The sequence below is a fragment of the Lepidochelys kempii genome, chromosome 1 (assembly GCF_965140285.1).
Source record: "Lepidochelys kempii isolate rLepKem1 chromosome 1, rLepKem1.hap1, whole genome shotgun sequence".
Taxonomy (NCBI): domain Eukaryota; kingdom Metazoa; phylum Chordata; order Testudines; family Cheloniidae; genus Lepidochelys; species Lepidochelys kempii.
In genome coordinates, this window is record NC_136380.1 from 237,361,752 (window position 1) to 237,387,004 (window position 25,253).

General features: G+C 40.1%; 2 protein-coding genes across 2 annotated transcripts in view; one reads left to right on the top strand and one right to left on the bottom strand.

Moving 5' to 3' along the window:
• PLCZ1 (phospholipase C zeta 1) overlaps positions 1-6,621 on the top strand; it is a 122,648-nt gene extending 116,027 nt beyond the window's left edge. Inside the window, exons 11-13 of the mRNA XM_073319008.2 lie at positions 521-653; positions 3,763-3,912; positions 6,539-6,621. Coding sequence (XP_073175109.1) covers positions 521-653; positions 3,763-3,912; positions 6,539-6,621 — 366 coding nt within the window. The remainder of the gene's footprint in view (positions 1-520; positions 654-3,762; positions 3,913-6,538) is intronic.
• Positions 6,622-9,852: 3,231 nt separating this feature from the next.
• PIK3C2G (phosphatidylinositol-4-phosphate 3-kinase catalytic subunit type 2 gamma) overlaps positions 9,853-25,253 on the bottom strand; it is a 278,262-nt gene continuing 262,861 nt past the window's right edge. The window contains exon 32 of the mRNA XM_073335036.1: positions 9,853-10,005. Within this exon, the coding sequence (XP_073191137.1) occupies positions 9,853-10,005 (153 nt within the window). The remainder of the gene's footprint in view (positions 10,006-25,253) is intronic.

Consider the following 25,253-nt stretch of genomic DNA (forward strand, 5'->3'; position numbering starts at 1 on the left):
AACTGAAGTGGTTAGGGGCTACTCTCCCTTAGAGGCTGATGTCACTAGGGGACACTTGTGCAGCCCCAATGGACACATCCTGGGTAGTGGTTCCATGAATTTGATGACAGGAAGTGGGAAACCCACAAGAGGGAATTCACATGGGCCTTCCTTCGTTAATTAAACAGCAAATTTCTGTAGCTAGTGATTGAATAAAATCTCCTTAAAGTGGTCATACTCTGGTAAAAACCAAGAGACAGAAGCATGTTCTTTTCCAAAATTATTATTTAGCTGCAAAGGTTTTAAGATAATTAAACTGAGAATCACATTAGCCGGAGATAGAATTACGTTTGAAGCACGGTAGTCTCAATTACATTTCAGTTGGTATATACTCTTTGGAAAAGTTTCTTATGTAGCTTCAACTTTATATGCTAGACTGCACTGAGCAATTGTTGAATGTACAGTTTAATGTTAAAATTGCTATAATAAATTACATTTTCAAGCCCAAGTGAGGTCTTATGTATCGTTTTCATTTATGCAGCTTATTAGTGGTTATCAGTTACCACCTAGTAACCTCTCCAGGACCAATAAAGCTGATCCTTTAGTCCAGATAGAAATTCATGGTGTGCCAGAAGATCAAGTAAAACAACAGACTTGTGTCATAAAAAGCAATGGTAAGTAGAACATAGTCTTTTCACTGTACATGATTTCAATACTGTTTCACACAGAATAACTTAATATCAGATAGAAGGTGTTTCTCCAGTAATTTACTCCATAGCAAAAAGCTGTGCTGCACAGATTAATAGCAAAAGTGGGCACTAGGTGTAAAGACTGATCAACAAAAACAACCGCATAACAAGCTGTGTTCCAACAAGATTAGTCTGAAGACAGTAAACTAAAGCTGAAGAATTTGAAACTAGATTTTTTTCATTTAAAAAAAAAAAACGTTCTTTGTTACCATCATGCTTGTATGAAAAATTATGGATTGTCCGTCGTAGAGACTGAAAGCATTTGTTTACATATACAACAGGTAAAATATGGGCAGCTTCCCTTGCCCTCTCTCACCATTGTGCCTCAACCTGACCTGACATGGAGGGACCACCTCAACCCATGAGAGTAGTTCCTCAATGCAGGCAGGCATTGAATCAAGGTAAGCAGCACTGGTACAGGACTGCATTAGATGACCAACCTGGCAATTCAGACTCTATATTCAGAGGCCAGTGCCTATCAGTTCCTTGGTGCATATCACAGCAATGCTTGGGAGCTCAATAGGGGTCGGATCAGCAAGGAGTGTCACCACAAAACCCAGTGTCAGTGTGCTGCAGACATCATCTGGCAAAGCTTATGCAACCTTGTCTTGGTGCAGAAATGGTCCTTGTTGATCAGCACAAGGCAGGTGCCATCAAGGGAGACCTGAAAACCAGGGTTTGTTCGTTTACTACAGGTCCTTTGTTAGAAGCAGCATCCATTCTTCATGCACCATAACACTGGGATGTTAAAGCACATTAATATGTGATGTTGGTGCAGAATGTTCTAACAAAGCTGGACCTTATCTACTCTTCTTAATCTATTGTGGTATGCTCTGTGTTGAATATCAGTGAAGAACTTTTTTCTGGGAGCCACTGATTCTTTCGACTCTAGAGTGAAGTGAGTAGCTTCAATGCATTGTTGTTTTAAGAGGTAATCAGAATGGCTCCTTAAAGCCTTGAACCACGCAAGACAAAGTCTTAGTACGGTAGTCTTTTGACACAGATGTTCCCCATAGAATTAGATTGCTGAAACTCAGAAGGCTTTAAGCCAGGTAAAGATCAATGCCTCAATGTCTCATGGGTAAAGCAGCATGCTACTGCTTATAGGATATCCCCCCTTTCAGCATACGAATCAACACTCTGAAGGCATGTGGCTCTTCAGAGTAGGAACCCAGTCAAATTATCTCTTCAGAGAAGCTGAATTACAGGACATGATTTTACCATTTTTTACCCTTCAGCCAGTACACTTCTTTCTCTCCTCTTTCCCTCCCTTTCTCCCCACTCCTGTGAAAAATCTTTCTGGCTCATTACAGAGAGGTAGCAAAGACAGCCTCTGACATTTCTGGTTTGTTTTTCCATCAACCTTAGTTGATTTCTCTTTCATACCAACCATCTCTTTCAACTGAGAAGACAAAGTGAGCAAACCTGTGTCAAGGGATAAGAAAAGGAAAGACCAAAAGTCCACCTTCACCATCTGTGGTGAAATATCAGATCAGATTCAGGTCACCTTGGCAGGATCACCCTGGTTTTCTTGGGACAATTCATCAATTGGTGTAGATCAGCGCAACTCCATTGACCATCTTCCATCCTGGCCTGTCTCTACAGCATGTCTGTGTTTGTGTGCATGTGTTCTGATGCAGATGAAAAAGTTTGAAGGATTAAGTGGGGGAGCCAAAATGAATCCACAGGAGACCCAGGACATATATGAATTAGTGTTTCCTTCTTATTACCCCTAGCACTTCAGTTTTTCAGACACCTTGCCTCCTCTTCCACTGTTGTGTATGATACCAAAGAAAATAAGTCAAGATCTGTGATAGTCATGCTCATTGCTCTGGCCTGGCTCAGTAGACCATGGTATCATGATAAGCGGAGACCATTCAGAGAGTGAAAAATTCTTTTTTCTTTCATAAAAGATATTCTGTCACAAAGACAATTTCTTTATCTAAGCCTCGGTCAGCTTGAGCAGAATATCATGTTAAGGAAGCATGGAATTTCCTAGGTGGTCAAGAAAGTCCTTCCCTCCTCCATTAAGAAAAGAACCTTCATCACATACTACGAGGTATTGGTGGTCTTTACTGATTAGTGGATGGATAAAGGCATTTATGTGAAAGAATCATCAATCCATTCCATCCTTAACTTAGGAAGGTTTCAGTAAGAGCCATTCCCTTAACTGCTTGAGGGTCCAAATGCCATTTTGGGGGAAATAATTTCTCATTTTCTTCAAGCATTCTCCTACCTGTGTCATTGCAGGTCCTCTCCCTTGGTGTCTCAGTCTAAAGGTTCTCTGTGGTCCCCTTTCTTTTGAACCTCTGCATTTCATTTCCCTTTACCTCTTTTTTTTTTTAGAAGGCAGCTTTCTTAGTAACCATATGTAAGAATAGTGGGGTAAATGACCACTTTAATTTCTGTTTCTCCCTATAAACAAGGCGGTCCTCATTCTATGCTCCTGTTTATCTGCTTTCTACCTTAGTTTATCTTGCATCTGCCTCAATCCCAAAGCAGTAAAAGAGGCATGCTGGCACAATCTTGAGATTTCCAGGTCTATAACAAATTTTATTTGACCACAACCTCTGCGTCAGTCATAATCCCTTTTTGTTCTCTTCAAAAAGAGTTGCTCAGTCTTGTGGTTTGAATTACTCAGTGTGTAGGTAATGCATGACAAATGTTTATAAAGTGCCTAGTTCTGTCATGTTTAAAGCTCACTCCACTTGTAGAGAGGGGCTTACCTATGCTGACTGAAGAGTGCAAAAAATGAGAACTACTTTTTGGTCATCTTTATTCCTGAATCCACATAAAAGTTCTGAGCCTGCACAAGTGCAGTCAGTAGGAGTTTTGTTACTGAGTTAAACGGGCACAGAGTCAGGCACAAAAGGAGGTGCTGCACTGTCCTCACTTGTAGAAAGCATAGCTCATAAATTAATTGCCAGGAAAGAAGTTCTCATTATTTTTCAATCCATTGATGTGTTTGTTCAGAATGCTGTTTGTATTACAATTGTTTTCTCTCTCTCTCTCTCTCTCTGCACCCCCACCCCAGCTTTGTGCCCTAGGTGGAATGAAACTTTTACTTTTAATGTTCAAGTTCCAGAACTGGCATTAGTACGCTTCGTTGTGGAAGATCAGATATCGCTAGCTGCAAATGAGTTCCTGGGCCAATACACTTTACCACTGCTGTGCATGAATAAAGGTAGTACTTCCTCCAAAAGCAAACTACATACCACCGAGTAAAAATCTACAAAAGCATAAGCTTTTACTATTAGCCTGTTGTTCTCTTTAGGTTTATTACACACCATAAACTTTGTAATAGGTGCAACAGATGCAGAGTGGCATTCATCACATTTTTGGGTCATTGTTAGCGATGATGATTAGATTCTATGTGACTGCCAACCTACAGTACTGAAGGAAATATTACTTATTGGTAGCTGTATTTATTGCAGTATTACTCCACTCACATTGTAAACAGAATCCATTCAGAGAGTGTTATAGCTCCAGCAGTTAGGAAGCAAGAGGGTGAAAAAAACAGTCAGTCAAGACCAGTATAAAGGCACCAGATTGCCCATGTTTTATTCAGTCCAGAACCTGAAAAAACAAAAGAGAGGTAGGCAATAAAGATAAAGAATCAAGTGAGCTCTTTGTACATTGTCAAAAAATTGCAGAAAGATGGAAATAAAATGGGGGAAATAAAAAAAGCGTACTAACTGATAATTTCCCCTTGTTTTACTAGTACCTCTCCTTGATTCCTATCCGATGAATAGAATTCAAATGAATAGCTGATGTAGACACCACTATGCCAGGAGGAGGGTGGCTTACTCTAAACTGGCTGCTTACTGTATTTGATTTTCAAAATAACTTCTGACAAGCACACAGAACCAACTTGTACTGGTGAATAAAGGTGTATAGATTCACCTACTGCCCTTCGCTTCCCTACAGATGTCATCCTCCAGTGTCTCAATACTCTCTTGAAGATGCAGTAATCCCTCTTGTTAAATGATCTTTGAGGAACATAGGAAGGAGCTATAGGGCCTTTGAGAACCCAGCTTAATACAGTCTCCTAGCCGAACAGATATAATTGTTTACGGGATTTAAACTTTTCGTGACTATAAAAACCTCACAGAGAACTTCTAGTTGCCAGAAATCCTTCTACTAGAACAGATAAAATGTCAGCATAGCTTTAAACATGAAGAACATAGAGTCATTTTCTTGGTAGCAGACAGAGTTCAGGGCAAAAGTAGGCAATTCAATATGCTCATTAACTTTATTCGTTTACATGTGGAGCCTGCCCAGTTCCATGACATCTGGGAAAAAATCAACATAAACAGAAAAGTGAACAAAACAGAAAAGACCGTGCTTTATATCACCATTAACTTGGCCAAAACAATAAGCCTTGCAGTTCTCTCTGAAGAAAAAGCTTGAGCTTTGAGAGTAAGTTCTGAAGTTAGGGACAATTCATATCTCAAGATTATCAGGTGATCTCAGCCCTCTTTTTGGAAAAGAGAGAAAGAGGTAAAAGTGCTTTAGTTACTCAAGAACCGAGGATCCATTTTCAAAAGTGACTTAGGCACTTCTGAGTCTAAGGGCTAGTCTACACTACTGAACTACTTTGGCACAGCTGCACCTATGCAGCTGTGCTGTTGTAGTGTGTCTGGTGAAGACACGCTATGCCAATGGGAGAGTGCTTTCCTGTCGGCATAATTATTCCACCTCTCCCATAGACATAGTATGGTGTGGATACCGCTTTAAGTCAATGTATCTTGCATCATTCAGAGTGGGGGGCTTTTCACACCCCTGAGCAACATAAGTTACATTGACATAAGCAGCAGTGTAGACAAGCCCTAAATCATAGGACTTTTGAAATTGTGACTTAGGCACTCTTAAAAATGTTACCTGGACTGTGTAAGGCTGAAAAACACTGAGCTGGCAGTGGGCTACTTGTTGCTTTTATATCAGTCCTAACAGCTCTCCTCTCCTCCCCCCACTTTCTTCCTCCTGGGTAGTAAGTTATAAAGATGTTTATTGATTCTTTTCATGGGCTGGGAAAAAAGGAGATATGAGCAAAACAGACATTGTTATTACAGAATACTTACCATTCTACTAGCTAAATCTGCACACCTATTTCTTTGTCTCTCTCTCTCTTTTGTTTGAATGTACATATTATTCTGCGAAACTGCAAGAAACCAGTTCTAAATTTGCTTTGTGTATAGAAAATGCAGTCAAATAAACATTGGAGCTTAGACAGGGTTGTCAAACATCATTCTTTGTAGAAATTTCCAGATTGCCCAAAAGCCCAAGGGTTTAAGTGGCCAGGGAAGGTAGGAAACCTTCTTCTGCCTCCCACCTCTCTTTTGTTAGCTCACTACCATTGCAGCATAGTTTCTTTTACAAGAACATTGTCACTCTTCCTTCACCGGTTAATCAATAGGAGGTGTCCTAAACGCAATATGTGCAGCATAGACTTCTGGATACCAAGAGTATCCTTTCTAAATCCTTGCCAGTCCTGTAGCAGAAGTCTGCAGGATAGTGTAAATCACAACTTATGTATCAGTGGAGGCTTTGACGCTATACTAACATTATCTGTGTTTATCACCACTGAATGCCAGGAGAATTAAAATGCTAGAAATGTTAGAGAACTACTGTAGTAATGGGTGTTTCTCTATGGATCATTTTGGTTTACTTTAATTAAAGGGTTTATTTAGATAACTATAAATTATGCTTCATTTGTACAGTAAATACGGCCACTTCTGTTTCATCACTTAACCCACCATCAATTCTACTTTTGTATTCAATAAATTAATTTACTGTTATTACATTTACAGGTTATCGTCATGTTCCTCTGTTTTCCAAACTTGGTGACAGACTTGATCCTGCATCACTCTTTGTGTATATTTGGTACTATTAATGATGACATTAGCAGTACTCCTGAAGTGGCATATTCCTCAATAAAGCAACCATCATGTAGCTTGCAAACAACAGTTTAGTGTGTGGCCTGATTTTCAGAGGTGCTGAGCACCTGCAATTTCCACTGAAATCAGTGGAAATATTTGTGTGGTTAAATGCTATTTAACATGTATAAAGGCTGTAGAATTGGGCCCTGAAGTAATTTAGAAGAAATCATACATGGTTGACTTTTGCAGTATGTTTTCTTGAATCCAGTCAATATTTTAAGACATGGTTATTTGCAACTAATAGCAAAATAGTAATGAATTATTAAATAATAAGGAAGTAGCATTTTGATATTTATGGTCTAAGACTTCCAAAGGCACCAAAATTATGGGCAAAATTGAGTGGGCTTTTTCATTTGTATTGAGAAACTTTTTCCTACTGTATATTAATCTGTTCAAGAAAAAAAGAAAAACAGGAAACATACATGCCCATACACACAATTATAACATAATTTACCCTTTAAATCCATAATGAGTCAATTTCTGATTGAGCTGTAGCTCATCAATGCCCATTGTAAAAATGATAAAAGTTCAAGAGTGGTAACCTGGACAATATTCAATTTTGCTGATACCAGGATCTCAGAACACTAACCGCCTGCCAGATACAGCTGTCTGCACCTTCCCTGTCAGCATAGCCCTTGCCCTCCCATCAAGAGACAGTGTTCTCCCACCTTTCTTATAAATTGCTATTGTGCAATGAGCTCCATATGCACACAGGGATCTCCATGTACAGAATTCATTGCAGGTTTCGGGTCCAAGCCTCAATAACTTACCAAGCTGTATTATGATGGCACATTTCTTACTTAAGATACTGAGATCAATGCTTATCTTTATAGTTTGATTTTATTTTTATTGTCATTTTAAATGTTATTTGTATTAATATATCCCCTATGCACAAAATGTGTCTCTCTCAAATATGGAAAATTATACTCTCCTGTACATACCACAGGCAAAGATTTGAAAATGTTACAGGAAATAACACTACTGGAAAACTGCCAACATTTATTTACATTAAAAGCAAACTAAAGAAAACTGAGAAGAATCTGAAATCAATACTGAACTTTAGGGTCAGGTAATTTGATAACTAAAAGCTGGATATGATGTGTCTTCTGCATTTTTTGAGAGGGAAGTCACTTGCGCCTTTATCTTAGAATACCTATAATCTAAAATTTTGGCCTTGTCGATCCTTGTACTGTTTATATTTGTATCATAGACAATATCTTTTTCATAGGGTAAAAATTTTATGGTTTTCTTCAGCACTGAGTAGGCATGTTCATGTTTTTACTCAAACAGGTTCTCAGTCCTCACTGAGAAGTTTAATTTCCCTGGGCAATATAGTGGCTCTGTTCCAAGAGCTGACATAACCAATCTGTTTGCAGCCGAGAAGAATGCAGGTTTGTTGGATTCATGATATTCTTAAATGACACTCACACCGCAACTTCAACAGGTTTATATATCATAAGCTGCTTAAGCCTGATTTGTGTGTCTTAAAACTATTGTGCTTTGGGTGGAAAAAAGGAATCCCCTACAGCTCTGGGCATTATTCCCACTGCCAGCCACTTTTTCAACTTGCAGGATAAATCTTGTTATCATATTAATGTTTACCTTGGATCACATCATGAATCAGTACTTTTTCTTTTTACTACCCTGTGACCCTGATTCTGGGAAGACATATGTAAGTGCCTAACTTTATGCACATGGGGCTCATGTGTGCAACTGATGTTAATGGAATTCAGTGAGTCTAATGGGAAGTAAAAAGCATGCTTACGTGTTTCACTGGATTTGGGTAAAAGCACCTTCAAGGACTGAGTTCATGAACCAGTCCCACTGAACTCAATGGGATACTCACGGGCAGGAAGTTAAGCATATGTATAAGGCTTTACAGGACTGGAGCCTGTGTATGTATTGTCTAGTTCCCAAATGCAGCATGAACATGCAATGGGGTAACACTAATGAACAAGGTTTCAGAGTAACAGCCGTGTTAGTCTGTATTCGCAAAAAGAAAAGGAGTACTTGTGGCACCTTAGAGACTAACCAATTTATTTGAGCATAAGCTTTCGTATCCGATGAAGTGAGCTGTAGCTCACAAAAGCTTATGCTCTTATAAATTGGTTAGTCTCTAAGGTGCCACAAGTACTCCTTTTCTTTTTTACTAATGAACAAAGATTTCTTATAATATGATTTTACTTAATTTAACCTTTCAGCAGAGTAACTATTTATTGTATGTCCCCTTTACTTACTGTGTGATGGTTCTAATACATTGGTCATTTACATGGGATTTTTGGAAATGTTTAAAAGTCTATGGGGATCGTTGGATATAAATATTTTTCAAACTCTAATTTATAACATTTATCTATTATCAGATATTTTGCCAGAATTTATTTATTTCCAAATATTTTCCCAGAATAAACCCAGTGAGATGAAACATCTTTCCCCAGGTCTGAAAGTTACAAAGTCACATGTTACATCAGCAAGTTAAAACTTAAAAATATAAGGTATACACTAAAACTAAAGGACAGTATAGTTTTAAATTCTTTTAAATGTTCAGATTTTAAATTCTGCACATATAGTTACACTTTAAATGTGAAATGAGCAAGAAGTTTTAAATACAAACTGGCTGTCATTCTACTATGATCTCTCAGGTGAACGTGCTATCATACTAACTGGGCCATATTTAAAACTGATATAACTACACAGACATCAAGTAGAGTGAATTCAGCCCAATAAGCTCATTATTGGTCTGATCCAAAGCCCACTAAAGTCAGTGGGAGATTACCATTGACTTAAATGGGCTTTGGCTAAGGCTCCAGCATCACAGGTTTAGGGATACATAAAACACATCTAGCTGTATACAAATAACAGTGATCAGCAGGAACAAATATCTTGCTTGTTGCCATAAGAAATGTTATCCAAGATAATTGAAATTGCATGCTGCAAGCCTTTTTACACCCAGGCTAATGGGAACTTGTTGCAGGTAAAGGTAGTAATTCTGTGAAGATAGCTAAATGGCAATGGATCATGAAAAAGAGAGAATTTCCGTGTGATTAGTAGTTCAATGTATATATGGTTAGCGGTTTACTGCATGTTATATTCTCAAAGGCAAATATTTCGGCTAATGTGCCAAAATGGCCCATGAGAAAAGGGAAAGAGAAATAATGAATGAATATTTCAGTTATCTAAGGCAATGTTCAAATTATACTGTTCCCCAATGGGTACCACTTTTCTTCATTTAATGGGACACTGTTCAGTTGAATGTTGATAGCTCCCACAAATGTTCCTTTGCTTTTCACAATAAGCTGTAACACACGTCCTTGGAGCTCGGTGACTGCGTCATATACTACCTGCAATCATATATGGGAAAGCAGATAAAGTATAAGAAAACTGAATATTTTTGATACCAAAAGCACTTATTTTTTTTTGTGTCACTTATACCTAAAGATTACTACTAATGCTTAAAGTAACTGACAAACTGCCAGCAAGAGTCTCAAGTTCCAAGCCATGACCCATGCTCAAATCAATGGAATTACACCAAGAACAAATTTAGCCTTATGTATTCAAAATAAAAAAAGCTTCTGCTGGCTTAGGCTAGTAAAGTTTAAAGACTGAGCATTTGCAAGGAAGTTTAAAACCAGAGTTTTAACTCCACCATGAATTCAACTAGTAAAATTAATAACTATGCAAATTACTAAGTATTAGGTACATTTAGAATGCCCTCTAGCTTTTAAAAGGTTTGTTCTTCATGTGTTGCTCAGTTTGACATCAGAACATGGGGTTCCCCTATTTAATAGCTGGTTCATTAATCTCCTATCTCTGTTCACCGTTGAAATATTTTATCTTACCATATATACAGTTTACCATTCCACTACCTCCAGTGTCACCGTTCTTTCACACCACATAGCAAAATATCCAGCAGTTCTGAATAGGAGACCAGTGAAGAAAGGATTGTTTGGGAGGTGACTGGAGAGAAAACTCCATTGTAAGGTGGAGGGAGATAAAACAGGAGAGTTAGGAAAGTAGGAAGGAGTTCTTTCTATTTTGAGCAGGGAAGGTGAGGTGGGATTAAGAACTCAAGATGAATGTATTAGTTCTCAGAGTGATAAAAGTTAGTGGGGATGACATGGCTAAAACACCATCCATTTTGAAAATTTAGGTTCAGTAAGGCTATGTGTATCTGTGTGATGCTTTTTACCTATATCATCTCATTTTAAAAAAGATGATCCTGGCAGTCCTGGTGCAGATTATAATACATCCTGCACTCTCAAAAGGCTAATTTATAGCACTGGGGTGTTGCAAGTCTTCTGTTATGTATGCACTTATATAGCACCTTTTTTCTGTACCATCACAGAAATATAGGGGCCAGAAGGGACTTTGAGAGGTCATCAAGTCCAGCCTCCTGTGCTGAGACAGGACCCAATAAACCTTGACCTTCCCTTACAGAAGCTTGTCCAACTTGTTCTTAAAAACCTCCAGTGACAGGGATTCCACAGCCTCCCTTGGTAACTTGTTCCAGTGCTTCACTGCACTTATAGTTAGAAAGTTTTCCTAATATCTAACCTAAATCTCACTTGCTGCTGATTAAGACCATCACTTCTTGTCCTACCTTCAGTGGTCATTTTTGTTGCTTTCCACTGAAATCTCTCCAGTTTATTCATATAGTTTCTAAAGAGTGGTGCCCGCAAACACAACGGACACAGTACTCCAGATGAGGCCTCACCAGTGCTGAGTAGGGCAGGAGAATTACCACCCACGTCTTACATATGACCCTCCTGTTAATACACCTCAGAATGAAAGCTTTTTTCACAATTGCTTCACATTGTTGACTCATATTCAAATTGTGATCCACTATAAACCCCAAATCTTTTTCAGCAGTACCAGCACCTATCCATATTGTAATTTTGCATTTGATACTTCCTTCCTAAGAGTAGTACTTTGCATTTGTCTTTATTGAATGTCCTCTTGTTGATTTCAGATCAAATCTCCAATTTGTCAAGGTTGTTTTGAATTCTAATCCTTTCCTCCAAAGTGCCTTCCTGTCTTGGTGTCATCTGTAAATTGTATAAGCGTACTCTTCACCTCATTATCCAAGTCATTAATGGAAATACTGAATTGTACTGGCCCCAGGACTAACGCCTGCGGAACCCCAATACAGACACCTTCCCAGTTTGTCAGTGAACCATTGATTACTACTCCTGCGTATGGTCTTGCAATCAGTTATACAACCACTTTATAGTAATTTCATGTAGGCTACATTTCTCTAGTTTGCTTATGAGACTGTAATGTGGGACTATAAAAAAAAAGCCTTATCATCATGTGTGCTGCTTTGTCCCTCTCCACTAGGCTGGTTACCTCATCACAGGAGGAAGTTAAGTTGGTTTGTCATGATTTGTTCATGACAAACCATGTTGGCTACTACTTATAACCCTATTATCTTCTAGGTACTTATGAACTGAGTGCTTAATAATTTGTTCCAGTATCTTTCCAGATATCAAAGTTAGGCTGACTGGTCTATAATTAATTTCCCAGTTCCTTTTTGTTCTCTTTTTTAAGATGGGTACTATGTTTGCCCTTCTCCAGTCCTCTGGGACCTCAATTGTTCTCTTTGAATTCTCTTAAGATAATTGCTAGTGGTTCCATGATTGATCCAGCTTGTTCCTTATATATCCTGGAATGAAATTCATCAGGTCCTGCCACCTTGAATACATTTAATTTATCTAAATATTCTTTAACCTGTTCTTTCCCTATTTTGGCTTGTGTTCCTTCCTCCTTGAGTACCTGATCACCATTAATAAAGACAGAAGCAAAATGGGCACCATAGCCTTCTTGATGTTAACAGTTATTAGGTCTCCTTCCCCACTAAGTTAGAGGACCTACACTTTCCTTCGTCTTTCTCTTGATCCTAAGGTATTTAAAGAACATCTGCATATTGCCGGTTATGTCCCTGGGTAGGTGTAACTCATTTTGTGCCTTAGCCTTTCTGATTTTATCTATACATGCTTGGGACTTTCTCTTAATGTGTACTCCTCCTTAGCAACTCGTCCATGTTTCTACTTTTTGTAGGATTCCTTTTAGAATTTCAGGTAATTAAAGGGTGCCTGATGGAGCATATTGGCCTCTTGCTATACTTTCTGTCTTTCTTTTGAGTGGGGATATTTTTCAGTCGTGACTTTAATATTCTCTACTTGAAAAACTGCCAGCTCTCCTGACCGCCTTTTTCCATTAGATTTTCTTCCCATGGCATCTTACCTTTCAGTTCTCTGAATTTGTTAATGTCTGTTTTTTTTAAAATACATCCTCAGTCTTCCCTTTCCTTAGAGTCATGAAATTTATCATTTCGTGATCATCAAAGAACTGGATGCATTTTATAAATTATTATTAACAACAGAAGTATCACATGGACACAAGGCTAGACCTACTCAGTTCAGGGATAGGTTTCACTTGGAATACTACATTCAGTTTTTGACACCATATTCTGAAAAAGAAATGAGAGAATTCAGAAGACTGCAACAAAAAATATTTTAACAAGTTTAGGAAATACAGGTGAGGTCCATTGTGGAGTGATTAAGAGAAGGCTTATTCCATATACAAAAATCCCTTAGGGGTAACATACATGTGAAAGGATTATATAAAGACAACAAGAATTAGTTATAATTACCACTGAGAGAGGAATGGACTAGTAGGAATGGAGTTAAGTTGTGGCAAAGAAAGTTTAAGGTAAATATTTATAAAGCAGTTTGTTTGTCTCAGGGTTAGATCACGGCAGTGAGAAACAGAATTCCTTATTCTGGGGGGTCTATTCCTGACTTGGTGACTTGCTATGTAGTTTTAGTCAAGTCAGGACCAAATTTTCAAACCACAGCGAACTGGAACTAGAACGGGGCAAAATTTTTTGACTGAAACTTTTTTTTTTTCTGAAAATTTATTTCAGATTTGGATTTACCAAAACATTGAGCAAATTCATGTAGATTTTAAATAACTGTTTTGGTTGAATTAAAAAAACAAAAGAAAAAATCTCACAAATGTTAAACAACTTTCAAATAATCAGATTGAAATCTTTTGTTTTTTTGAGCTAGAGGGGCAGTTAAGCACCACTCACAAAATCTTAGAAGGAGGACCCCCCTTCCCAAGTGGTTAGAACCCACAGCTGGAAATGAAGGACAAGAGTCACAAAAATAAAGGTAGGGTGGTGATATCCCCCTTATACCGCATATCTCAGTGGTTTGGGCACTCACTTGGCATATGGGATACCTGGTTTAAATCCAGACTCTGGAACAGGGACTTGAACCTAGGTCTCCCTCCTTGAAAGTGAATGGCCTGGCTACTTGGCTACGAGTCATTCTCACTGTTTTATACTGGCTCATAACTAGGAGTATTTTATGTAAAGCAGTTCAATGGGAGAGATTGAAACCCACCTCCCTCCAAAATTAGGCTATAGTTTTGGGGTTAGAGCACTTACATGGGACGAGGAGAATTGCTGGCTTCAAGTTCCTGCTCCAGAGTAGGGATTTAAACTGGGTATATTTCACATGACAAATGAGTGCCCAAACCACGAGGACATTGGGTATAAAGAGGAAAGCACCACCCTTCCTCTGTTTTTGTGAATCTAGCCCTTCATTTCCTTTGCCTTCATTAAAAAATACCCAAAATAAAATTGAAATGTTTCTGATTTTTTTGATTAGCTGAAAATTCTGAAAAAAATTCCGTTTTTGGTTTGTCCTGAAATTAATTTTATTTTATTTTTACAGAACTGCCAACTGATGGAAAAATCAGTTCTTTGCCCAATTTTAAGTGTCACACATTAGTGTCCTCCTCATCACAATGTGTTGGGCCTGTTAGCATAGTAATTAGGGGGAAACTGCTGGAACTTTAGATACTGTATGCTGTCAGTCCAAGACACCTGTTTATTATGTTAGTAAAAATTGGGACCTCTTGCCCTAAGTTGACTTTGTGTTTTTACTTGCCTCTCAGACAGAGGTGGCACCTAATTAATTAATTAATTATAGTAATAACTATATGGAATTCGACGGACTGGTAATCATTACCTGTAAAACATGGTTGGTTCCCGATTAATAATTATTTTGTTCATCATAATATAAGAGTACATATAAGAGCACAGACACTAAAATTACTAGGATTATTTTAATATTTTAAAATGGTATTGATGATGAGCCAAAATAACTGTTAACACTATGCTGATGACATATTCTGAAGCAACTCTAAAGAGAACCTTTGCTTAAAAACATGGAACAGGAAAAAACAACAGAAATAACATGCCAGCCACCATCAAGGAAACAAGCAAGTATGTTAGAAATTAATTGCTTTCGTTTAAAATAAAATTAGAGTGCTGATTATTTCCAGAAAGCACTATACTCTCTTTTATAGTTCTCATTTTTTGAGTTCACTTGTTCAAGAAGCCCTTTTCACTAAAAATAAAATGAAGTTTCCAGAACATGTAATTGTTGCACATCATACATAATAAACAGCTATCACTGGTGAAAACACGAGCATTGTTAGAAAGTATACACTGTTTGCATACTGTGCAATAAAGAGTTTCTCAAAAATATTACAGCCAACTTGTGAAATTGATCCATGCTCTTCATAGCTGGTAAAAGCCAGTGAAGAATGGTTATACTTCCTATACTGGAAATAGTCAATGCCTTCTTCAGTAGAACACACTTATCAAACTCCTTGAAAAATACGTTTTCACCCAATACCCCAAAAGCCAGTACTTGGCCTTGAAGATCCCTCCAAGTGCTGTCTTATCCCCAACCTCCCAATCCTGGGCAAAATAACTGAAAACATAATTATCAGCAAGTTCTGGCAACATATGTACCATCCCCTATCCTGGATGCCACAAAATCAGTGTTCAGACCATGACACAAAACAAAGAATGCTCTAGTGGTATTAAAGGATGGCCTTCTTATGGCCCTAGACACAGGAAAGATCTCCATGCTTATATTGCTGGACCTTCTGTAGCCTTTGACACAGTGATACTACTAACATGCCGACATGACATAGCAGGAATAGACAGCCTAGCTCCAGTTCATCTCCAGCAGAAGTTACAGGGTTGTAATGAGTAACTCTGTTCCTCCTCTCCAAAGATCCTCACCTGCAAAGTCCTGCAGGGATTCATAGCATCCTCTCTTCTCTACAAAGATCTACATGAGACCACTGGGAGAGACAGTGAGATGCCATAGGTTTAGATGCCAACAGTATGCTGATGATACTCAAGTATGTATCTCTTTCTCAATTGATGCAACAACCAACACTACTAACATGTCAAAATGCCAACATGAAATTAGCTCTAGAAGGAAAGTAAACTGGCTCAAGACAAACCTAGGCTAGATTAAAGTAATGCTGACTGGAAGGGAGAAATGCTTTGAAGAACTGTCTCAGACATTTATCTCTACCTTCTACTGAAGGCATACAGACCCCATTTATCAAAATGGTATGAAGCCTCAGGGGCCTGTTTAACTTCTCACTAAGTCTGAATGCATCAGTATCTAAAAATGCCTTTTTTTCATCTCCAGCTTGCTAGGAAACTGCATCCCTTTCACATAGAGGAGAGGCTCTTCCTGTGATGATTTGGGGAATCTGGCTATTTATAGCTTATGCTTTTTGACTAATATTGGGGACTCTCTATGCATATCTATGTCAGACTGCAAACTCCATTTTGAATGTGGGACTTGTTGGTCTTCTCTGTTGCCTTTTTACCTCCATGTTGGACTCAAAGTCCAAATGGTGGAGACTCTGGGCTAACAATGGAGGTGTATTGAATTTTGGTGATCACCCATTCAAATGGAAAACTCTTGGACAAAGAGATGGCTAACATGAAGGTAAACAAGTTTTTCAAGGCTTATCTTCACGGGGGAGGTAACTAAACAATGAATCACCTGGTGAGGGACTTTATTCACCTGATGAGGCTGTTCAGGGGGGTCACCTGACAAAGGAGACTCAGGGTTATAAGAGCAATGGTCTTTCCCTGGTCATTTGAGAATGAGAGAGAAAGGAAGATGAGACCAGAGGCTGAAGCAGAAAGCTGGCTGGAGCAGGGACAGGAGACTCCATGTTCCAGAGTAGAAGCCTAAAGCAGGGGGGAAGGATCCTAGACTCCATAAATGACTCTGAGCTAAATACAGAGAATAATGAAGAGTAATGAGGAAACTGAAGTAGGGAATGCATACAGATGTTCTATTGTTTTTTTTCCCAGAGTTGTACATTTCTTGGGCTATCAATAGTAAAGAGTAACTGTGTAGAAAACCTTTTGCAAAGCCTGTGTCTCTGTTTCCATGGAGAGATAAATGGTAATCCAGAATGGCCACATGGTTGGAGCTCAGAGAAAGGAGGTGCTTAAACAACTGTGGTATCTTGGGGGATCAGCGGTGGTGCTGGGGCCTGGGCCAACTAGAACATAAGGTCCCACTTCCATGAAAGGGTAACAGAGTCTGTGCCCAGGAAGTATGCCAGAGAGGCCACAGCCTACCCAGACAAAAGGAAGCTTAAAAGCACACAGATCCACCATGTGGAATCCAAACACAGCAGCCTAGAGAGCGTCCATGAGAGGGAGCTTGACCAGGGCTACGACAAGAAGATACACAGACTCCAGCTGGCAAAGAAGGCAGTTGCCTGTGCTCTCCCTAGCTTAGGCTGCCATGAGTACATCAAGCCCAAACTCAAGTCCCTTCACTTAAACCCAGTCAGTTTCTGATACCAGTTTAAGGCCTGAGTCCTAAATTTCAAAGCTATTAATGGGGCAAGCCCGCGCTACATGAAAAGACCAAATCTTTATATATGATCCACTGGGACAGTTGCATTCCTCTTGGACAATACAGATCCCAAAGACCATGAGAAAGCACGTGAGAGCTGGGGACAAAGTATTCTCTGTGGAGGGATCTGCCTATGGAACAAACGTCTAGATGAAATGAGAGGAATCCAACATTTGACCGTTCTTTAGAAAAACCTTCCTGTTCATAAAAGCTTTCCCATCAGAATGACAGTGTCAACACTGAAACCCACTTCTACCCCTAAACCAACCAAAAAATAATCCCTCCCCCAAACCCTACCCCAAGCAGAGTTTTGATCCCAAACAAGGAGAAATGCCAGAAACTCCATGAAGTCTACCAGGCACTTTGCTATTGATTTTCTTTGGAAGGCACTCCGATAATATGGTAATTGGCAGCCGTATAAACCCCTAAGATAGACAGATATTATATAAGGATTTATTTAAAACTGTCTAATCTTCTTCTCAGTGGTACTTCCAAAAGATTTCATAACAGTTCAAGACAAAAAACCACCAAATAAAAAACCCCCCAAAACTAATCAATCAACCAAACCAAACCCAACCATCTAAAAAACCCACACAATAGAGAGATGGTAACTTTCCTTTGAAAACTGCCTGTATAAATTCTGCTCTTGGGATACACAAATCCTTAGGAGTTCTCTACATGACCATGTAGTTTGCAGCAAACTGGGGTGTGCATATCCCCCAAACTAGCCTGCCATAGACCCTGTGGACCCTGCTGACTGACAGTTAGTTAGTGACCTTTGATCTAGGCCTGTCTCAAAGAGGACTAGATCAAAGTTCACTAACAAACTGTTAGTACGTGTCAGCAGCATCCCCAAGGACAGTTAGTCTGCCACAGGCTACTGCACGGCAGATTCACACCCCACCTTGCCTCAAGCTAAATGTTTGTGTAGACAAGGCCCTACAGTGAGAGCCTGGAAAGTTCTTGTTAGCAGTGTTGAAATGTGCATTCGGTACAGTAACTGAGATATTTTAATAGGATCCTCATGTAATAAACACAATACAAAGGCAACCCAGTACAAGTTGCAAATGTAGAATAAGTGTGGGATTGGGCCCAAATTGAGGTAGTGGAATTTATAAATTAGTTGGTATCACCACTGTTAGGATGCTGTTGTAGCTCTTCAAAATAAGTGAGAAAGCTTGCCTTACATCCCTTTAGAAAAATACAAGGGCTTCCAGTTTTACACTTACCCTTGAAGTTACCTTGATACTGTGAGAACACACTGGGGTTAATTATGAAATGTGAACATTGTATTCTTGAATTAAAAAATCTGGAGAGCGACAGCCTAACAAGAAACGAGCTGCATTCGTAATCAATTCCTATGTTCCAGTCTCTCTGTCTCTCATTAATAAGAAAATGCTTCAGGAATAGTAAATTGGTTTGTAATATTTAAAAGGACACTGTCATGTAGGTTTGGGCTTTAAATCTAGGGTTTGTTTAAAAGACTGTATATTAGTATACAATCAATATCTGTGTATACATGTTTCCATGGGTTTTTATGTTTTGTCTCAAGTGAAAATCATTTTAAATGTATACTTTCTCCTGCACAGTTTGTAAAACACAAACACAACAGCATTGTGCCAGTGCATGAGAATTAGAGAGCGAACCTGGCTCAGCAAAAGTGAAACCACCTCTCCAGTTTGACTGTGCACGCTGAATGAAGTGCAATAAAGTGAATAATGAAAAGACAATCAGACTTTCAAAATTCGTCCAGCTCTCATCATCATTGGTAAGATTCCCCACTTTGCTAAGGCAACTAGTGACCTTAAAATGGCCATGTGGCCAATAGAGCATTTGCCTGCACTGTACTCTGCTACTGGAAAGCACCAGCTGCATTCATAACTCCCAGCATAAGGGAGAAAGAGAGTGTTCTGGGGCAGGACATGGATGGCATAATCTAGAGAAGGGTCCCTGTGGGACGTTACACCAGTGACACAAGTTATTACAGCTCCTTGTGTTGATCAGGGAGCTGCACTGGCTCACAGCAACCCCTCCTTTCTGTTGCAGAACACTGGGCAACATGGTGCCTCTGTGAGGCACAATGCCTCCTTCTCTCAGCATATGCGCAATGTGTCCAGCCATTGGATGGTGTCATCATCAGCCAGGTGGAGAGCCGGAGCCCACCGTCAAAATAAGGCAGTCGGCACTTGTCGTGGATTTGCGGCATAGTCTGAAGTTGACCGCAGCTGCATTGTGGGTCATTAGAAAAAAGCCATTTGAAGAGATCAGCTGCACAGTTGCCTTGTCCTGTTTGAAACTGGTTCAGAGATGATCACAAGTGTCTTCACAGAACAAAACCTGGTGGACAGATGGTTGGGTCAGTGATGAGAATGTAATTAGCAACTGTTGTCACTGACCACTCGTACCAAGCAGATTCCACAGTCATGCTCTGTGGTAGCATAAATGACCATAAAGGGTGTCTAGAAGACAGGTGAGCTGGTGGGTGGTGGAAGAGGTCTGCATACAAAGGCAGGTCGCTGTTCTCGTGGATCTTGGCCAGCAACATAGAAGCCTTCTCATGGCAAATATGGGGCGGTGCTATGTTACTAAGTATTGGCAACCATGGCAATGGAGTTGCACGTAAAGTCCTGGTAGCAATACGCATGGCTTTGTTAAGCTCTGCATTGACTAGCCTAGTGTGAGACAAGCGACACCAGACCGAAGCGCAGTACTCTGCTGTTGAATAGCAGAGGGCAGGGGCTGATGTTCTAAGGGTTCGGGTGCTCATACCCCAGCTTGAACTGGCAACTTTTCTGAGAAAACTGGGGGGTAATGGATCAGCATTCACATCGTGCTACCCATCACTGCCTGGCCCAGGCCAGGGAAGCTAATGATTCAACCAATGGACCAAATTCAGCAATGAATCTTGGTACGTGCTATCTGACTGTGAGCCCAATGTATCGCCATCCTTCGACTTTCAAGCCATTGGACCAGCCCTTTGAATTCTTCAGCTAAACATTGAGGACCTGTCAGCAGCCAAACGCAGCATCATTAGTACCTTAGCTACTTGTCGCAGCATTGACGTGATCTGTTTGCAAGAAACTCGTGTTGCAATTAGCGTAGCAAGATGTTATGGTATCAATGGCTTTGGCCTCATTTCACTCACCCCAAATGTCAAATATGGCCGTGCAATATACATGTGCTCTGACATATTTGATGTTGTTCCACTTTCCTCCTCCAGGTTTTACAATGCGATCAGGGATTGCCAATGTATATAAGCCGCTGAGTGTGCACTGGAACCAGCAGGTCCTTCCAATACTTGATCATCTACCAATCTTTGTTGATGATTTTAACAGCCACCACTCTGAGTGGGGGTTCACTGATTCGGATGACGCTTTTGAACAATTGATGGATTGGGCAACTAACGATGACTTTGTGTTGATTCACAATGCAAAACGACATGGCACATTTCTTTCAGCCAGATGGTTGAAAGACCACTCTCCCAAACTTTGCTGGGTCAGTTCACTAGATGGCTGTTCACAAGCCCTGAGCCGTGTAGTACCTGGTAACTTCCCCCATAGCCAACATAGACCATCACTCATTCACATCGGGCTCCAGCACACATCATTTGAAGCTCAATCAAGTGTTGGTGGAATTTCCAGAATACAGACTGGGAAAAGTTCTGTGCCATACAGGAACGCAGTGTGGTTACCATTCCATTGCATTGTATCCCAACCCAGTCAAAGACGACTACCACCAGTTCCAAGGAGCTATTTACAAAGCCACATGCTCAGTTATACCAACTCAGCTATTCCTTGCTCAGGAAATTCCAATTATCTAGTGACCTGGACATCGCTGACCACTTGACTGAGTCTCTGAATGCTGCCATGCTCACTCAGTGGAAGGAATCCACAGAGAAGCTTTGACTTAACTTATTGCAGCGGAAGTGCTGGAACTTGATCTGCCGGCTGGGTGCTACTCAACAACCTTCATGTCAAAATCATGCACTGGTTAAGCCCAGTGAGGTTCCAAGCTATCTAATGTGGGTAGCAAAGGTCCCATTGGAGAAGCCATTCAAATGAAAAGTACACGACGAATGGTGCCAACTTCGACATCAGAATGTGGAGTAACCAGAGACATTCATGGTCAATGAGCTAGATAAGGCCCTTAACTTCATCAAGCCAGACACAGCGGTGGGCTATGATAATATCTTGCTGGAATTCCTCAAACACCTTGGACTAAAAGCATTACAGTTGCTTACTAACTTCTACATATGGGTCATTAATGCCTCCTTAAGCTCCCAAGTACTAAGGACAAGGTCACTCAGTACGATAGACTTTCAAGTGGTTAACCAGCTCTGCTCACTGGCATGGGAGGGAAGGATGGGCCCTCCTTGCCCCCCTTGAGGTGGCTTTAACAGGGAGCAGTTCTTTTGTTCAGCAGACTTCAGAGGCTGCTGTTTTGACCAGCTCCTGCATGGGAGTGAGGAAGGGCCCCAAGGAGAGAGAGCTTCTTGCACCTGTTCCTTTTACATGCATAGCTAAGCAGATGCCAGTTGCCATGTAATCCATAATTTTTACCGTGTCCCTTTCACTGAGTTGTAGATGAATTTTTAAAAAATGAAGAAACATTTTTTAGACAGAATAAACGCAAGGACAGAAACAGTAAGAGGTCATATAATTTAATACAAATATGATTTGATTAATGATGCCGTATTAATGTGACAGTACTAATGTATCATGTTCTTGGCCAAAATATAAAAATTACCATCTTATTTTTCATTTAAAATCACTGAAGAATTTTAATTTGCAAGCTGCCTAGCTAAGGAATCTTTTCATTACTGAGGATCTGTACATGAAAGTGTTGGGAGGGCGAGAACTCTCATTCCTTGGGCCACGAGAAGCTGTAGGCATTGAGGAATGACAATTTACAGGGACAGAGCAAAGTCTACAGGGCTTTCAATCACTCCCTATGAGCTGGCTCTAAGAAGGCATTGCAAATTCAGACGAAACCAGGAATATGTAATTAGGGTGTATGGGCGGAAGAAAAGGTTGAAAGATTTGGGGTGGATACACAGTATGGGGCTAAAGCTATCAACTGCCAATATCTCACATGTAATCCAGGCCAATTCTCAAATCACTGTTTCATAATAGTTCTTGCCACTTATACATTCAAATTAAACAGAAGTGAAGCGCTCAAGGCAACACAGCAAATCAGTGGGAGAGCTGTTCGAAAATTCAGGTAGTCCTGACTCCAAAGACTTAAGTGTGGCTGACATATGAGGTGTCTAATGAAATTTTAATCTCCAAGAAGGACAGTTGTTTCTCTTTCCTTAGCAATGGCACAGTTTCTAGATTTTCTGTCAACTGGCCAAACTGCATCTTCACCTGTTTTTGGAAGAAAAAAGATAAATTGAGGGAAACATGAGCCCATAACATGTTACATAGCTGATACTACAAATGTTTCAATATAGTCTTAGGACCTTGAAGGGGAATTAATGCAGCAGGTCCTGCTCCTTTTCACTTTTTGGATGTGAGAGCGTTGAGCCATCCCTACTGGGAAATCTAAGTTCTTCAGGCTTAATCCCTTTTGACCCCTTAGCTACCTCTTGCAGCTCTTTACATAGACGAGGAGACTGGGACTTTTTTGAATGATACCTCTTTATTCCTTTCCCTGTTTCATCAGCCTATTCTTCTTACTGTACATCTGTTTTCTCCATATTCTTTGTCCTCATCCTCTCTTTAAAGCACCTTTCTAAACCAAGATTATGTTGTTTTTAATGCAAAAAAGTACAAAATGCAAAAGCAGCAGCAAAAAACCTGTGCCTGCTAACAGTGACTCCAAAACAGGCAGTCTGTTTTACTTAGTGTCACGTACCTTCCAGACCTTCATATTTTCAGTCTCATACATGAGTAAAAAACAAAACAAAAATAAGGCTTATAATTTTCTGCAGGCAGTCACACAAAGTGCAAAACTAAAATCAAATATACCCAGGAGAGCCACATTTCAGAATTTTCTCCGCCTCCAACACAGAGCAAAAATACAATTTCCTTCCAGCCCTTTGGCTTAAATAAAAGCTTGTGAATTCTTACAAAAAGAGCTACTATATTACTTTATTCAGCTTCCTGGACAGTAACTAACTTAATAGAAGGCTGACTTGTGTTTTTAGTTGTTTTTTCCAGTTCCCTGAGGCTCACAAAACTATAATCCCTGCTTTTGCCTCTGTCCATTACCTACAGACATGGAAAATGCATGCAGCCTGGCATCACATGGGGTGGTATAATCACAGGGATTGCTCAACTGTGTAAGGAACTTCAGGTTTGAACCATAGCTTCCCATTGGGGTCAACTCAATTCTTCTTTGTGAACTAGACTGAGTACCATGTGCTTCACTGTGCATATAGGTCTTTCAGATGAGATCTTAAAATCTGGAGGTCTTGTCTCAGTTGATGTTAAAGTTTCCATGACACTTTTCTTGAAACCAGAAGTTTTCTCCAGTGTCCTTGGCCAAAATTAACACTCCTCCCACTGAGTACTGGTGGCTTGCTGCTCTCTCTCACAAATATGGCAGCATTTTAGTGGTACTGGAGGTATATGGTGTATAGAATATTTGGGAAATCTTTGGGTGGGTGTTAAATATATGTAAGACGGTTTTAATTTAGAGAAAAAATCTCAGTGTGATGATTTGGGGAATTTGTCTATGTACACCTTATAAACTGATGTTACGAAGTTATGAAATTGTTGTATCATTGAATGCCTGTTATGTGGTAGTAGAGTCCACCATTTGCTGACAGGGACTGTAGCTCTGTTGTCCCTCGTCTCTGCCAGACCAGAAACAACAGAGAGTTATAAACTGTGCTGTGACTGAACAATGGGTTTGCAAAGGTAATTGCCTGAATGGGGAAAACAGTTTGACCAAGTTGCTCCCCAGAGGGCTGGTGAATTGGAGAGTGGAAAATCATCATCAGCAGAACAAATAAACCAGGTGTTGGCAGAGAAACATAAATTCAAGTAAGTCAGATAGACACAGGAAGCATTGGGCAGGAGAGCGGGGCATGTTTTGTAGTAGGGGAGTCCTGTTTAACTATGGGAGCAGACAAGATCAGAGAAAGCTGACTGGCCTAGAGAGGGGAGAGAGACTCTGATTCTGAAGAGAAGCTGTGGGCTTCAGGAGCAGGATCCTGGATACAACACTGGACTTTGCCAAAGCTCAAAGCATTCCCCAGAGTGTTGAGGAAACTGATCATGGAAATGCACATAGGTGTGTTTATTATTTTGTCTAGATATGTATATTTCTCATGCTGCTAAGTAAAGAGTAAATCGTGCTTAGATTCCTGTGAAAAACTTGCGTATCTGTTTCCTTTCAATGTCATGTGTCCCTGAAGGGTCAAACTGTAAACCTAGAACAGCCACATGGCTTGAGTTCTGGGAGATGGTGTGTTTAGGCTACAGACAGACTTTGAGGGGTCAGCACTAATCCCAGAGGTGAGACAGTTGGACTGAGGAGTCCCAGCTGTCTGGAGAGGTTGCTACAGAGGATCTGTACGACAAGAGTGTGTATAGAAACCCCACCCGGGCACAGTGTCTGGATTCTGTTCAGACTCAGGAGGCTCAATGCACATGTGCCTAATGAGGTAGAGCTTGGTGAGTGTCCAGGCAGAAAGGGAGCGTGTGTGTGTGTGACATTCCCCCCCCCCCCCCCAAGCAACTCCATTCCACTGTAACTTTAATTGCTAAAAGGATAGATATAAACACAACAGATACATAAAGTCTAATTTCATTTAATTCCTGCTGTTGGTGCTCTAGGGCGCCAACTTCTAGCTGTTTCAGCCATGAGCATAAATACCA